Source organism: Haliotis rufescens, unplaced genomic scaffold (genome assembly GCF_023055435.1).
Source record: "Haliotis rufescens isolate VD_foot unplaced genomic scaffold, xgHalRufe1.0.p SCAF_2, whole genome shotgun sequence".
Taxonomy (NCBI): domain Eukaryota; kingdom Metazoa; phylum Mollusca; class Gastropoda; order Lepetellida; family Haliotidae; genus Haliotis; species Haliotis rufescens.
The window spans coordinates 38045890-38063953 of NW_025963890.1; the positions used below are offsets into that span (position 1 = coordinate 38045890).

Below are 18064 nucleotides of genomic sequence, written 5' to 3' on the forward strand. Positions count from 1 at the left end.
GTCCAGCTGTATGATGGTGGCTGTATGATGGTGGCATGCAGATATTTGACCAAATCAAACCAGTGACTGATACTGTGAAAACGTCCCCCGCCGTCAATCAGCAATCAGTCATGTCACAAAGCCTGACAATCCGAACCCTGAATACCTCAGTCAAAGCTTTTATCGTGGCGACATCCACAATCCCGTCTCATGCTGTGAGGCTTCACAATTGCATTGTTGATACTTCCTGTAGAATGACGGAATTTTCGTGCATAGCTACCCACTTTAAAAATACATATTGACCACTTATCAGCCTTATGAATGTTTACTTGGGTCTGTAATCAGATTATCAGGTTCAAACAAAAGTAGTATAAATATGACTTTATGTGTTTCACATGCTCACTTTTGTGTTATCATCGTACGCAGACCATTCGTGGCTTATCATATGCCTCTTGTCTTTCCCCTCTTTTCATTTGTTTGTTAGTCTGGTTTAACGCAACATTCAACAATAGCCCAGTTATATAACGGCAGTCTGAACCAGACAGTACAGTGTCATGTGCAATGATCCAAGGGAAAGCAAGCTAAGAAACACCGAGCCTGTCCACCAGATCCTGAAAGTGACAGTCGCTTCCTACGACCATCATAGTTTGCTTGGAACATACTCTCACCCGAAAGCACAACGGGGGTTCTAGTTGGACTTTTCATATGACAGATATATAATTATGAAAATAAGGCCTTGACGTCTTAGTGTGATAATTTCATGAGGTAGTTGATGTTGCAGGATGATGTGCGGTTGCTGTATGACTTCTGTCGTCGCTGTGGGCTGATGGAGGAGAAGGCCAGCAACTACGCTAATCTGTGACAGTGTTCAGCTTCTGTATACAGTTGGTAGTTATCATTTAAACACTTTTGCAGGTGTTGTTTTCAAATGATTCCGTGAGGTCGCTTTTGCAATTGCCTAATGTATTTTGAACTGTTAACTATTGTTTGTTTGCTGTTACTGTCTTTGTTTTTCGTGTCATTACATCTTTATTTCTAAACACATATGTATGTCTTCATTTTTTTCAGTTTTTTTTATGTTATATTTGTGCTATTTTCCTATGATGTATTTTGTAACGGGGATAATCACACATTCAGTATTTAATTTTTTTGTAAACGTGAGGTATCTGAATATATTCTTTTAATGTTTCCTCGAAAGACGAACACCCTAAACTTTTCCTCAACCTCAGTGCTAAGCACAGTTTGCGTGGATTCGAGAGGATAAACTGATTCATTGGGTCTGTGACTTAAAAACGATAATGTCACTCAATTCATTGGATTGTTTGGCTCATAGACGATATTTAAGAATACAGTTTGCAAAGTTATGCAAGCCGTGATGCGTGTTTTTTTTATAACTTGATGACGCACTTTGAATAACACGTATAATCCATCAACGAAGAGTGGCCAATACACTGTAATGATTTATTTATAACACATAATCGATTGCCTGGCGGTAGGTATTGTGTGCCTCACTGATATAACGTTGTTCGTGATAATATTACCTGCATGTTACGTTATCCATATTTCCACACAAGTGTGTATAAATTTACCTGGAAGTGTACCGGGTATGTTTCATTTCCAACAATGAGTACATTACAAGAAAAAAAACTTGATAAGCTACGTGTACACTACCAGGATCATGAGTGAACTCGTAGTTCAGTTTGACCGGACATGTACATGCATTTACATCACATAGCAGGATGTGAATACACTTTGCGATTTAGAAAGTGATCAAATGTAATATCTCGAACGAATTTACACTTCTCAGAGAGGTACACAAAGTTACCTTGTGATCTTGACTACCAGTCGTCGGACTTTAATTTTGTGTGTGGAAGCCTCGGTGGTTGTGTGGGTTAGATCCCTGACTTTGTGTGCTCGCGATTAGGTACCCCACCCAGGGAGTGATGGTTCGAGTCCCGGATAAGGCGGAACCCAAGACGTACGAGACTTTGTACTTTCCAAAGAGAGCGTAGGCCTGAGTATAACATTTGTTACATAGAAAGATGGTTTGGGGATTTTTGTCACCATATGACACCAATTGATTAACATTGACATTATCCTTATACATGTGTTTGCTGAGACATTTCACATCTCCGTTGGAATACGCATGGTCACTGTCTTTATCAGACGTCTATTCATATTTTGATGTGTGATTTTGAACATGTAGTCTTTCATTTCTCCGACTGTACAAATGAACCTGCATGCTTCTTTTTCCTCGATTAGTGATTCACGATTTCAAGAATTTGCTTTCAAATGAATTGATTGTATATGTTGAATACAGCTAAACTCGTTGTCTCGAACTACTGTGGATCAAACAAAGAGTGTTTTTTCTTTTGTTTTTTTTGTTTTTTTGTTGTTGTTTTTTTTTGGGGGGGGGGGGGGGGGGGGGGGGGGGAGACACATACGATTCGATCATATTACTGTCTTGACCTAGTCATCAGAAAGCAATTGTATCACATCATGCATGTTATGTTAATAATATTCATGTTTATAGTCTATCACTTGATTATCAACTTCGAGGTCGACTTATATTTTCAACTGATGTGACTATTAACTGATTTCAAGACTAACGGGAATTTCACACATCCAGTTCGACATAATAGCGGGTTAAAATAATAAGAAATATAGTTCGACACAGCCAGAAATTCGACACATTCGAGTTAGAGACAACTTGGTTTGACTGCGTTTAATGTGCTTTTTGATATAAAGGCCTAGATTGAATAAAACACTTATTATTCATATGTATATACTTTGTCATGATGTATGTAAGCTGACAAGTTTACAGTAAATATACAACGTCCACCACAGAGAATAACCAGTGTCGATTATCCGCCGAAACAGATTCCCGTGACTGCAAAAGGCAAAACAACATTTAAAACCATTCAAATGAATCAGTGATGGCAACATTTTTTTTCTGAAAAGGATAAGCATACGGGTAGTTATCCGCCACACACACAACATGGATCAACATAAATTTAGTGTTTGTTTGCTGCCTTGCGCCGCACAGCAGTACTCCTGCCATGCGACAGCAACCTGTAAAGAAACCAGACGACCAAAATCCAGTGACACAATAGCGTATTAACAGTTGAGTTGAGTCAATAGTTCAATTGGAACAGGTGATTCACCACGGGGGAGACTCACATTTGGTAGCAGGAATATCCCGTTCAGTCTACAGTTATTGATATTGCCATATTTCAGCTTCGTAAATGTCCATAAACCTTGCACAAATTGTGTCAGAAATATTCACAACAATATTGTTTATGATGTTGTGTTTTAAAAGTCGGTCAATTTCAAATCAACACGTGAATTTTGTTTTCCACACGAGCATTCAGGATATTTCAAGACGGCCTGAAAGAAATCGATTTGGGCAACACAAAGCAGCAGCTGACATGGTGAGCATCTTCGACATCGATGGTACACAATCTGGCAGGCCCAGCTTTGTAACCGTCGGATGCCCAATCATTAGCACAAAAAGGACCAGGTTCCTTTACGGTATTCCCTCACACACACAAAACAACATTACAATACTCGAAGTTATCAGCGTTATAATATAAGATGAGCACCGATGTTATACATGTATACATAGTATTCATACGTACATAGACGTTTATGTATAATATGTACATCTCTAGACAAATATGGTTTGCACTCTGCAGATATCACACCTAAATCCCAACATAAATGACAGATCGATTGAATAATTTTGAAATAACTTTTATACACTTGTTTCAAGTATATACACTCTTTAAAAAAAACCCAGGTAGTATGTAGTTGATTGAACCTGACTACTAAATAAAATCCGGTATATAAATTGGATATATGTTATTTAAAAATGTTGCTGGCCTGATCAAAACGCAGCCATTGTCAATTTGGAATGTCTTAAACGGCATTGTTTTCACACTTGTTCAAACATTTCATGGAGGAAAACAGTAAAGCAAAATGCACGTGCAAGTTATGACATTCGTAACTAGTGGTAGTGGCTATAAAAAGGCAAGCATAAGCCAATAATTTGTCATTCAATTGTCAACAAGTTCGAAAAAGTCGAGACTCAGCGCTGCCGATCGGAACATCGTCATAGGACGTATCCAAAGAATCGCAGTCTTCTGTTGCACGCCACTTCAACGCCCACCACAGCACCATTTGCCGCCGATATTTATGAACGATACACACAATTCAATCCCACTGCAGACCGTCCGAGAACCGTCCGACCAAGAATTACCACCCTTGCACAGGATCGCTACAATCGACTGTTCCACGTACGTTATCGCAATATCATAGCTACGGAGACTGCAGGACGCATCTCTGGTTTGAGGAGGATATCGGACCAGACTGTCGGGAACTATCATCGCGAGCCTGGAATCCGCACCAGAATACCAGTTATCGTCCCTGTTTTGCAACAGATCCATCGACAGCGACGCTTGCGTTTGTGCCATACCTTACAGCCTTGGAATTTGAGAAACTGGAGACGAGTGTGGTTTAGCGAGGAATCACAATTTCTTCTTCACCCGCGAGATGGAAGACAACGTGTCGAAATGAGCGTTTTGCCCCACATTGTGTATATGAATTCGACAATTTCGGTGACGGTAGTGTCATGGCGTGGGTGGTAATATCCTATACCAGGAGATCGGACTTGGTTGTGGTTCAGGGAAATTGGACAGCAAATCGTTACATGAATCAAATTCTTCAACATCACCTTCTTCCAATCATTCACCACCCGAGGGAGCTGTTTCAACAGGCGTGTCCGTGTACGTCAACGTCAAAACACGCCGCAGACACTCCCACAACTAGCCAACGCGTTACAAGCAGAATGGCGCAGAATTCCGCAGGACAGAATTCCAATACTTATTCAGTCAGTGCCGTGGAGATGCAGAGCCGTGATTGCTGCCCGGGCGGTCACAGGAGATACTGAGTTCAGCACAGCCATGTGGCCTTATGTAACATGACAATGAGCATTTTTCAATGCCTTTGTACATCGACAGCATGTGACTATCGAGCTCCAAAATGTCATATTTGTATCTGAAATATTAAATTAAATATATCGACTTTATTAGGTACAATAAACTTACTCAAAATCGACCTGTGCGTTTCTTGTTTTGAAGAGTGTATATTGTCTGTATTCCTCGCAATGAGTTACCTGTCTTTTAATGCATTGCAGTGCATGGTTATTTTTACCCGGTGGACACACGCGTACATACAGATAACAACTGTTTACCTTGTAACGATACTTGTGTCGTCACAAATGGCATGTTCAGGGTCATTAGATAGGTTTAATATCATAGGGGAAGCAAGTTGTCATTCAGTCCGACATCAACGACTCTCTCTTTTGTGCAATGAGTGGTTTCGAACATATATAAATAGAAACATAATCTCGTTCTCCTTCCTGGTCTGTGCAGCAGTGCGCCACAATGGCGGTGTTCGACAGTGCTGTGCTTTTCATTGCCAGTCTGAGCCTTGTTATAGGTAAGTATTTTCTTTAGTATATGGGTATCAGCACCAGCTACTTCAGTAATATTGATCTGTTAGTATTACTAAAGTGTATTAGGACATGACGTTACTTACAAGTGTACCGACACAAAACGAGTCGTGTGTGTATCCACTCGTCGATAGTGGGATGCTCGTTGTGTCTCACCACCCGATATTTACTTCTTGTTTAACCTACTCACCAGGCAGAGTTGCATCAACATATTTATAATGTTACTTCACTGAATAGGTCAGAAGAGTTTATTTTTTAGATGGCATTGGTTCAAGAACCACAGTGTGAAAGGCATTGTGTCCTCATTTCGTTTTGGAGATTGGATAACATTTCACAAACTCACTCATGGGAAGCCTACTCGGGTATGGTTCATAGAGTCGTATTTACTTACTTACTTTCTTACTTTGGAGATTTAACGTGCGCTTTCCGACTGATGCGTATTTCGCACACGGGCCCGGCCCGGCCATTTAATGTGTTTCCGAAAGGGGCGAAAGTGGTCTGTGCAACCCAAAAGCGGGCTTTAGTGGTTGCTTATATAGAATTTGGGAATTTTGAGATTTGGAATAGATGCCGATGGGGTTGGGGAGGAGAACTAAGGGAGCTGGGTATGGTGGATGTTTGTTTGTTTATGTGATTTTGATTTGGTAGGTTATTGTGTTTTAGATGCGTTTTATTAGTTCCGTTTTTATTAAGAATACGCCTAAGGCCTTGAAGTTTTCTAGTTTATTTTGTGGGTTTAGTATTGCTTCTAGAGTGAGAGCCTTGTTTAGATTGAGGGTGGTTTTTAATGCGGTTCGATGTGTTAGGTAGTGTGTGCAGTGGATGAGTGCGTGTTCTAGGGTTTCTTGTTGTTTGCAGTGTGGGCAGTTACCTGTAGTGTGTTTTTTTATTTTTTTAGGTGGTTATTTAGGTTGGTGTGTCCTGTTTGGAGTTTAGTGATTACTTTTTTATTTGGCTATTTGAGTTTAGATATAGGTTTTGCCATTTTTTGTGATTTTTTGCTTGTTTACACTTTTAATTTCTGATTTTGAGATGGGTAAGTTTAAGCTTATTTCTGGGATTTTGAGGGATAGTTTAGCTGCTTTATCGGCGTTTTCATTACCGTATATTCCTACGTGGGCGGGTATCCACAAGAAGGTTATTTGTTTGCCTGCCTTAGTTAGGTCGTTGGAGCTTTTAAGTATTTGATTTATTAATTTAGGTCGGTTTTTGGTATTTTTGTTTTGGGGGGCTTGCAGTCCACTTAGGGAGTCGGTAAGTATTAGGATTTTGTTTGTGTTTTTTGGATTCTTGATTATGGAGGGCTGAGGCCATGCCCATTAGTTCTGCCGTGAATATTGATTGGTTGTTTGGGAGTCGGAAGGATTGTGTGGTTTTAGTTGGTTGTGTGATATGGACTCCGAAACCTGTGTGTTTGGAGGTCGGATCTGAGGATCCGTCCGTGTAAATGTGACACAAATTTGGCCAATTTTCGTGTATGTATGCTAGTGTGTTAGTTTTAGCTATGTTTGGGTCGGTTTGTTTATTTATTTGGCTAGCTAGTGTTGTGTCTATTTTGGGTATTTTAAGTTTAGGGGTGTAGATATTTGATTGTTTGCAGTTTTGGTTAAGATTTTAAGAGTCGTAGTGGCATTAATGCCATTGTGTATTACATTTAGATTACATGGCGTCCTTATATTGATGAATCGCAAAGAACAATGAAGAACGAAGCGCGGTTTATTTCACGATAAAGCATTGCTCTATCATAACGTCTTTTCAGGAGATTCAAACATGCCCTCGCAACTGGATGACGTCGTAAATTGGACGACATTAGTTTTGAGAGGGAAGTGTCTAGTGAGTTGTTCCCCATAGATGTAGCTTGGCAACGTAGATTAACGTAATGGCGGAACGATCGCTTCAAAATGTGGGAGAGCTGTGACAATATTTGAAGAAAAGGTACAGATAATCGACGTGAAAACTGTCAGCTTTGCGGGGAAAAACAAATTTGATCATTAAATGGCCTTGTCCGACATTGCCGCAGTCGGATTTTAAGGGAGAATGAACCACTCGGGGCAACGACCCTTATGTCCTATTCTCCCTGCAGTGTTTTATTGTAGGATAAATAACTCCCAGTCGTTTATTGCTCAAATATAATAGATTTAAAAAGTGTGTTCGAAAGTTTTCGGAGCTGTTCAAACTATTTGTGCACAATTATATTCATATATAAAAAATCCGATTTGAGGCTTGATCGCTTTTAGCTTGTAAGAAAGGATGGTAAATTGTGATAAAGGCATAATACACGCGCTAAATATATTATTATCCAATTCAAAACCGCTTCTGGGACACTTCTGTCTGTGTCTCGATTAAAAGAAATAACAAACGCCTACAAAAGTCCTTTTACAATCGTGTTTCACTATAGTGAGTAACACCACACATAAGACTGAATCAAAACCAAACCCATAGAAGCATTGGCGTGTGTCTATTTATTCTATTCCATGTTTGTCAGGTTTACCTTACGGTGATGTCTATGAATTATGTACATTCCTCCCTGAATTCGGGCCAATCAACCTTTGCATAGTCCCATGTGGACTGAGAATGTGGGTGTCCCTCTAATTGTGGTGGGCGACCTATGTAGGTGAGTATGGGAAGGTGGAAGTCATTGGCAATATGAAGAAAGTTTCTTTGTGACAATTCCGAGGTAAATTGAAATCCAGGTGTTGCGGATATATGTCACAATGTGTGGGAATACCGTTGTTTGGGATTATGAGATTGTCGTCTTTAACTTATTTAAACACGAACCTTTCCTGTCTTCCCACAAAGGATGGTTGGCATTTAAGTTACAAAGGATATCAAATTTTGCCTACCATCTGAGCTTGTCGCGTTTACTCTACTGTGTTTGTTTCATGAGTAATCATGTGGTATACGTTAACTATGCGTAGGTCATTGCCTTGAGGCAGTTATAAGGCGATTTCTTGGATTTCCAACATTTGTGTTGGAGGTACTGCTTTCATTGACAAGGGTGATAAGTCCATCCGCCTTGTTACCAGTAATTTTCAGTCTTTTCTGTATTGGGTGTACCCAGCTAATGTAAATTTGGCTTTTTTGCTGAGTTTAGTTCTCGGTATTAGAATGACATGCAACTTTATCACCTGTTTTCTGACTAATGCATGACGTTAAATTCCGTTTGCTTTCCACTGTTGTTAAGCAAATCCATGATTACTAAGATGAGCCCTAATTGATCATGAGTTGTAGGACGTATCCTGTTTTGGAACTGTTTCCTTGTTACTTAATTGAGGATGCAGGTCGCCATGGGTTTGACTCCTGCTTGTCGTTTTTATCAACTTCATTTGTAATCTGAGCTTTTCGTTCACCGCGAGCTAGTGTTTTCTTTGCCTAATTGATGTATTGGTTGTGTGCCTCAGTTTGAATAGTAGAAGTCACGGGGTTTAAGTTGTGGGCTTGGGTCATTTCCCCCCCTTACGTTTTGCAGTGATTTTGTGTCTGTGATCATGAGGAGGTGGATCAGAGCTATCAGAATTGATGAATGGAAATACACTTAATTCAACTCTAATGTACTTAAAAGTACTTCTCTGGCAAACATTAATGACTTAACACTTATACTCCTTCACCGTTATTTCGAATAAAAGTAAGTCAGTTATTTCTTGTGTGTTAACTAGTTGATCTGTGGGTTATTATTTCTATCAGTGATCGTTTGTGCTACGAAATCAACTCTGGGAGTTTCCTTAGGAGGAGGTGTAGTGTATTTTATAAACCTCTTATAATTTTGTGTTGCTTTAGATCAACTGTATTAAAATCTTAATTACAACTGTGTCCCCAACTCCTCAACCTTGTGGTGGGACTGATCTATTACAAACAAAGCGATAAATTTATATGAGCACACGATCAATTTCACAAAAAAATTGTTCACATCGTGTGAACGTTTTTGGTCCGTTCACAGGTGTGTGAACTCCAAATATCAGATCACGTGACTACCCTTTTAGCCAAACAGCATGAGGGAAACAGTGTAAACTTCAAAGTATGAAATTATTAGAGTATGAACGTTCTTAGACTGAGGACCAAACTCTATGGACGTCGGAGCTTGCAACAAAGTGAAAATCAATTCTTAAATATAGCTTCTGCTTTTCCTCTCATGTCCAGTTCACTTTTCATTCATTTGATACTTTGCGTATGAGTGTATAATCAAATCATTGATGAACATCAAGTAATCCACATGGTCGTTTCAATTATAAGGCAATTCCTTAATAGATTCAAGCAGTCAGTGATATGCGACTCAAGATTAACATCAAGATGTGTATGGAAATGTCTTTCTCCCCCTGGACAGTTTGGACTTACATATATCCCTAATATATCGCTACCCAGTGCTATATTTGCTTGTTCTTCTTACCATTATTTCCCCTAGTTTTGTAATAGTAGAGTGGGTGCCTGGCAACTTTATAATGTATGCCTACATTACATATTACAAACGCGTAACACAGTTCATAAATGTTGATACATGATACTGCATTATATACACTTGATTCAGTATTGGCTGAAGGGCAGTATTATGACGTTCTTGGTGTTGAGCGTCGTCGCAGCGCAGGGTCTTGTTCATAAGGAAATAAATGGTCCTCAACCCGAATTTGGGAGTGATCGTTAACCTATGTTCTCCGAACACTTCTTGATGAGTAAAAAAGAGAAGTATCTCCCTTGAAATAAACGTTAAAAATCAAACAAAGCCCGGACGGAATACTACGGACAGTCGTTATTCAGATGCACACACACTTTACCTGTGCTTATAAGGTTACTCGACGGGCGTTTACAACCATCACATTATGAGACACAACTCACTTGGGACATCCAGGAGCATGGACACATCAATAGACGAAAAATTCTTTTTGCATCTTCAAGGAATTTCTCAGTATCAATTGACATATGTGATTGCTTATAACAAGAATCTGATTATTGTGCACTCAGAACACTCTAAATATAAGCTGTTACAAGGATAACATTCACACAATGATACTTCAAATAACGAAAATTGAACAATGACATTGATTTGACATGGCTCATTGTTATACACAACAGGATTAAAGAGGGATGTGATTTGAAAGAGAAGATCATGGATCATGATCAGGAGCTTCTCTGTACACATTTTACGAGAGGTATAAATCGTATACATCACAAGCTGATATAGTTCCAGTTACAATGAACTAGATCGTGAATTGTGACTGCTTGCGTCAGAAATAAAGCCACTTGTATCTCAGGAAGCCTCATGTGTGTTTATTCCTATCATGCATGGAGACGAGATCAAACGCCCAGCTCACTTTTTAATAGACAACAGACTTCGCTTGAACTCCACAGTGATTGCCCCTCGGTAAAGGTTGTTTCAAGGATACACACCTCAATGTCTCTTGGAAGCCACAGTGCCTGCGGGATCAGTATCAATATACCTGGTGGACAGTATATATGGCCACCTGCACACGAGCACATGATTGCCTAGCCAGGGTTCAACAGCTCCCACCAAGGAGTAATTCCATATTATTACCAGTTGAGATCCATTCTCCTCAGTCCTGATGTGTCCAGGCGCCGGTCTCTTCCAAAGAACTGTTTAATATAACACGCAACGTCAGAGAACAAACAGTGTCAATTTTCAGACAAAGCAGATTACACAGGGCAAAGGGCAAAGGCCAAAATAGGGGTGAAAATTATATGAATGGATCACTGAAAATCAATGTTAGCGGTAAGGGTATTGTACCGTACCGGTAGCATGCGCCATGTACACGATTTGAATAAAAAGTTAGTGTTAGTTTTTTCTAAGGCCGCACAGCAATACTCCTGTCATGCGAAGGCGGCCTGCAAACAAAAAAATCAAGTGATGGAACAGAAAATTACATTTTGAATTGCGTCTGCTGTGTATAAATGCAGAGATTCTCCTGCCTGTATGTAAAGGACTCGGGAACAAGAACAGTAAATACAAAGATTTAATCCACAGAGTATGACGAAAAAATGTCCCGAGAAGGAGATTGCAGCTTGGTCCGAGAACAAAGGTATCACGGCAGGTTATGAGTTTGATTACAACATATATCAACTTGCATAGTTTTGTCTCTCGTAATATTTGTACATCACGGAAGAGAGGACGTGAAAGGACCATGTGCACTAAGGGAAAGAAGTTTGTTTGATTGTTGTTTACCGCCGCACTCTGCGACATTCCAGCTATATGACGACGGTCTGTAAAAAATCGAATCTGGAGAAGACAATCCAGTGATTGACATCACGAGCATCGATCTGCACAAATTGGGATACGATGACGTGTGTTAACCAAGTCTTCAATCCTGACCACCCGATCCCGTTAGTTACCTCTTCCGGCAAGCATGAGTTGCTGACAACCTTTTCTCTATCTGGATCCTCACGGGTCAGGAGCACGGTGACACGAAGGGCTGCACGAACAACGACACACATGCACGAACGCTACACATGTTCAGTAAAACGTGTTATCTCTGTAAAATACGTGTTAGTAGAACTGTTTGAGGATTTGGCGTATCCAAATAGCTGCATATATGCACTAACCAACCTACATGTACATTTACTAAAAAATAGCCCAGGCGCTCTGGCCTCAGTGGTGTATTTTAAATAAAAAGAATACCATATTTTTAAGTATAACTGAACACACGATTACTATGTTGTACTGTTATGATGCCGCGATAGTGTCGCAATCCTCTGACTGTATATCATGAAATGGCCCTTAATTAAAACATGCACACCTTTCGCGACAGTGCGGAAAACACATTATATAACGATGTTAGTGCTACACAAGTGCTGGGAGAAATTCCTCCCGAAACGTAACTTAGTAATGCACATCTAAGTCTGCAATCATTACTTGTCTGCTAGTTTGTAAATTGAAATAATAGCATATTAGGTTAGTCCCTCGAGGTGAAAATGGCGAGATGTATAAAGGCAATGTCGGTATGTAGTATTCCCAATACAGTAAAGTACGGTTATAACGAACTCAAAGGGACTACTAATTTTAGTTCGTTATAACCGTAGTTCGTTATAATCATATATACAGCATAACTACAGCAAATAGTCGGGACCAAAAAGGTAAGTTCGTTATATCCGTCAGTTCGTTATAAGCGTGTTCGTTATAACCGTAGTTTACTGTAGATATGTAGTATTCTGTTAAGAATAATGTAAATATTATTTCCGAGTCCGAACTGATCATGAGATATATGTCGTTTAGTGATCTGTCTTAACCCAGTGCTGTTATAAATTGAAAAATATCATAAATTCAAAAAAATGAATACACAATGGAGTTACATCGCTGCAAGTGTATATACACCACACAGTAGATGTGCATTGAGCGTAACGTTTAACACGAACTGGGTATTTCACTTCCTCGTTGTTCAACATGGATACTCGTTGTGGTGGTGCTTGTCGATAGAGGCTAGAGGTTGATGCATGTCATCGCATCCCAATTGCGTGTATCGATGCTCATGATATCACTGGATTGTCTGGCTCATACTCAGTCTGGTTTATTTACAGGCCGCCGTGAAATAGCTGGAATATAGCTGATTGCGGCGTTAAACAACAAACAAACAAGACATATATTATCCACAGTACATACAGTAAAATATCGCGAGTTGAAGATTTCACCTAGTGGGAGAACAAAGAAATGAAGTTTGATTACAATATTGCAACGGGAGAGAACATGTTGAAAACATTGCTGTTTGTTGTTAACGTCGCAGTCAGAAATATTCCACCTATACGACAGCCCTCTGGAAAAAATCGAGTTCTGACCAGACAATCTAGTGATTGACTTCATGAGCATCGATCCAATTGGAGTGAATAGAGAGAATGCTCTACACACACCCAAGCATGCAGCACTTGTTTGGTAAAACAAGCTGGCTCTGCCAAATGTAGGACCCGTGAAGATCCGGCGTAGAATAGGTCTTCGGCAACCTATGCTTGCCGTACAAGGTGACTATGCTGGTGGTAAGAGGAGACTAACAGGGTGGTCAAGCTCGCTGACTTGGTTGATGCATGGTATCATATCCCAATTGCGTGGATTGCTCATGGCGTCAATCACTGGATTGTCCGGTCTTGATTATTTACAGACCGCCGTCATATAGCTGGATTATTGCTGAGTGCGGCGCTAAACAACCAACCAACCAACTACTTGACGGAGAAACTAATTTTATAGGATTTTGTGTATTCAAGCATCTTTGTATGTCCTCAACACAACCTACATTAATGTAGCCCAATGGTCAGTTAATGTAGCGTATCTTTTCACCTGTGTTTGAAGGCGCAACATACCCTCACCATTTTGCGAACACCAGGTGTCATCACTGTTTGTTTGATGTTTATGATATAGCCGGACAACTCTGCTCCTACCCGATTTTGTTATGATTACGAAAATATTTTTTTTGATTTTATTATTTGTTATATAAATAGTACAGAGTACAATACTATGTAATGTACTTGCACAAATGATCACTATGTTGTTCTGTGATGATGCATCGATATTTTGTCTCTGGGGCGGTCGGGTAGCCTAGTGGTTAAAGCGTTTCGTCGTCATGCTGAAGACCCGGGTTCGATTCCCGACATGGGTACAATGTGTGATGTTGGTGGAATACTGCCAAAAGCGGCGTAAAACCATACTCACTCACTATTGCCTCTGAAATGGGACTACTTCCTGCTGAAAGGTAACGTAGTAATGAATATTTTAATCTGTAATAATTAAGTGGGTCCTATTTTTATGAATGTATTATTGCATAGTTGTGTATCGTGTGGTATATAATACACGTACAATTAAAAGGCAAGTTAGATATGTAATATTCCCAATAGATATGTGGTATTCCCAATAGAAATGTAGTATTCTGCTTCGAGATATTCCCGAGGCCTCACTGATACATCGTCAGGGCTGACCGCATGTGACATAGATGGAAGATACCCTGTTACCTCTGTTGTGAAGTCAACCTCACAGCGGGTCCATGAGTCACATCCATGCGCAGGAGGATCAGGTAGGGAGTGCGAGCTGTTGACACTACCCAACGGTCCCACAATGTAACCTCATATTGATCAAAGCCGTATCTCTGAGTCTACCAACGTCCATCCCTACATAGAACTCGTATCTGGTGAAGTCTAGCCGCCCTGTGTCCAGTCCGACAAAGATATACATGTATATGCATATGAGGCAATGTGACAGGGTTTACGAACCTGAAAGCTGAACACTTTGTTGGTTGTAAGTTAGGATGTACATGTATGTGTCCTATAAATCTTTGAATCGCCCCCTTATGAATTCAAATGTAAAAACATATTGAGCTATATTACTGCAAGTGTATATACACCACACAGTAGATGTGCAGTGAGCGGAACGTTTAACACAGTTTGACAGGGTATTTCACTTCCTCGTCGTTCAACATGGCGGGTGTCAGGATACTCGCTGTGATGGCGTTAGCAGGATGGATACAGCTGACATGGGGTGAGTAGATCAGATGGGTTTATTACGATGACGAAACACGTTTTATAACTGCGTGATTTATATGTAGGTGACCCACCATCGGAATATGCAATAAAAACCGTATTGAGAATCCGACATGTACCATATACCTGCCCAACGTACATATTGACATTGTGATGGAGATTTCCCTTCAGTAGATGTATGTATCAACTGAATAGTCTTACCTGTCGTATGTTATGTTAGGATAGGGTATGCCTGAGATATTTAATTCAAGTACCTGTAGAATAATATCCATTCAAAATTAAACAGGTTAGAGCAGCTCAGCAACGATGGTAATAGCAATAAGAAACATATTCTCCATTCTCATTGTTGTTTCGATTATTTGCTTCGCTCGAAGCATTGAATGCCTGAGCCTTGAATGCCTGAGCCAAACGAACAAGATACACATGGATATACATGGATATATAGTAACCGGTGAGATTGTAATTATGTGAACCTCGCCAAAATACCAAACGTGACAGCGGTAAAGATACATCCTTGCTTTGTGCAAATGTACCAGCTTTTAAAACATACGCACAATGTGTCTCGTGTGAATTCATGTGGTTGGTCCGAGCCCATGTAAAGAGAAACACCGCTCTACTGTCACATAACTCTGCTGTCACAGACGACAGCAATGTCGGTTTGTGTATTTGTTCGTTATTTTGACCTTCAAAACAACGTGAACAGATCACAACTTGTACATCTGCACCGACACATGAAGGATCCAAAAACATTTGTCATTACATTCGTTGTCATACATTAGCCATGTTATAGTAACAAAGATCCCATTTCAGTCTCTCTTTTACCTTATGAGTATTTTACAAATGCATTTTATCAGACTCTAAACTCCGATATCCAGTCATCCATACAAAGGAGGCCTGCAATCCATATATGTGTTACTGCCATTGATTCCCTATTACTTATCATAAGTACATAGATTCCCGGATTAGAAATGTTCTTTAGGAAGCCATGTTTGCTTAAGAGGCGAGTGACGGGGTTGGTTCGCTGATATGGATGATGCGTGTCATTGTATCAAATTTTCACAAGAATATTTCGCTGAGTGCGGCGTTAAACAAAAAACAAACATCAATACCTAGGTCAGGTCATGTCTACCCCAGGGTCATTTCAATCCACACAAGAGGGTCACATCATCCAAACCAAAGGATCATATCACCCCAACCCCAGGGTCTCATCATCTTTACTCCAGGGTCATATCACCCCTACCTTGGATGTCCTGTCATGCCGACTCCGGGGTCCTGTCATCCCTACCTCGGGTGTCCATCGTCCCTACCACAGGATCCTGTCATCCATATATACTGAACAAAATTAAAAACCTCACAATCCTAAAATTTTCTAAAAGTGTCGAGGTGCCGTCATGAACGTTACGCCCAGTGTTGTGTACAGGAAGTTGACAGATTTCGAGGCGGAAGTGTCATCGTGTGGGGTGCTTTCTGTGGCAATGCACGTTCCAGGCTTCTTGCCATCCGTGGCAACCTCAACGCTGCTGCTTACCGCGACCAGGTACTGGCACCAGAACTTATGCCTTTTATGGCAGCACATGGAACCAGTTTGATCTTCCAACACGACAATGCCAGACCAAACACAGCAATTTTGACAAGGAATTTCCTTCAGAATGCGTGAGTCAACGTCATGGACAGGCCGTCAAGGTCTCCAGACCTCAATCCCATCGAACACGTCTGGGATGCTCTTGGCAGAAGTCTGCGCACTCTCCAGAACCAACCAAAGAATTTGCAAGATCTTGGCACCATTTTGCAGCAACAATCATGTGTTTAGAAGCATCACAAGGTCCATGCGGAGGCGTTGTGTGACAGTTGTGACACGCTACTAATCTTGTGTGCCATCAGATTCTCGTGCATGGGACTTATGATTTAAACTGTTGATGTTATTAACGAATACCGTAGGTGCTTGGAACAAATTATGGTTACCACCGTTAATTAAAATCCTTCTTTGGACATTAATGATTCAAAATTACCTTCTCTGATACATTTGTCCGTTGCATATCATATATGGGATTACTTTTAAAAATGTGAAGTTTTTAATTTAAGTTTTAGTAGATATATGACAGCGGTTCATCATCCATAATCGAGGGTCCTGCGATCGTTACATGTACCTCATCTGTACATATATTATTCACGCTGTCGAGCCTGTAATCAAAACCCCGGGGTCCAGTCATTCATACCCGAGGTTTACTTATCCTTACTCCAATATCTGCATGCCCCGTATAAAGCCAATGATGCCCAATTGCAAGGGGGCACACTGCCTCTCAGGAAATGCAGGGTATTTCGATATATTATTGAACACTTTTGTAGTAGCCCAGCTTGGTAAGAAAACCATATTAATTTGTTATCTGCAATTACATGGGCTGTTGTACCAGGTTTGCATTTGTGTGTTTGAATTTAAAGTGAACAAACACTTTGCATCGTTGGCGTCAATGCTGCGAGTTTATTCATGCAATGCGTTTTGTGTGTTTCATTGTCCACTCTCATACTCACTATGAACTCGTCCCGATGTTAGGTCTAATTTGTGAATATATAAAGGAGGTACATTGTTGGGACACGTATTGCTCACTCAGTATATGAACAGGGAGTGTAACGTTAATCATAGCAAACTAGGGTATTTCACTTCCTGGTAGTACAACAGGGTTGTGGGCATACTCGGGCTGTACATGTAGCTATTAGTGTGATGGACAATAGGTTGGTATCATATGCTGATAAAAGGATGTAATAACATGTACTTTTCCTCACAATCTCAAGCTAATTACATGGTTATGTGGTAGTAGATATACTCCTGCAAAAGTAGAGGATACTCGAAAATTTCCCAAAATGTTCGACATATTAGTTTCTCATAATAGTTGTATGATAATAATGAATGAATTGCAAATACATATAACAAAGAACCAGATCGGGATACTTTACCTCATGTAAAAACGCATAACATATCACGGCATTGTATTCAAGCCAAGCATTGGGTTGACAGGGAAGTTATATTTTTAGGAAAAACATATATGATTGTCGTTTACACAGCGAATGTTGTGAAGAAAATAGGCAAATAAAGAGAACAGGGATTAGGAGCTTCAA

The 18064-nt window shown here is 40.2% G+C and overlaps 2 protein-coding genes across 4 annotated transcripts in view; both read left to right on the top strand.

Moving 5' to 3' along the window:
- LOC124120828 (receptor-type tyrosine-protein phosphatase gamma-like) overlaps window positions 1–2371 on the top strand; it is a 32580-nt gene extending 30209 nt beyond the window's left edge. For both annotated transcript variants that reach the window (XM_046483697.2, XM_046483698.2), the window contains exon 25: window positions 761–2371. In XM_046483697.2, coding sequence (XP_046339653.2) covers window positions 761–841 — 81 coding nt within the window. In that variant the 3' untranslated portion in view covers window positions 842–2371. The remainder of the gene's footprint in view (window positions 1–760) is intronic.
- Window positions 2372–5393: 3022 nt separating this feature from the next.
- LOC124120826 overlaps window positions 5394–18064 on the top strand; it is a 44220-nt gene continuing 31549 nt past the window's right edge. Inside the window, exon 1 of one of the 2 annotated variants that reach the window (XM_048399912.1) lies at window positions 5394–5478. In XM_048399912.1, the coding sequence (XP_048255869.1) occupies window positions 5424–5478 (55 nt within the window). In that variant the 5' untranslated portion in view covers window positions 5394–5423. Of the gene's footprint in view, window positions 5479–14813; window positions 14949–18064 lie in introns of those variants that run through there. The other variant, XM_048399911.1, reaches the window with a different exon arrangement.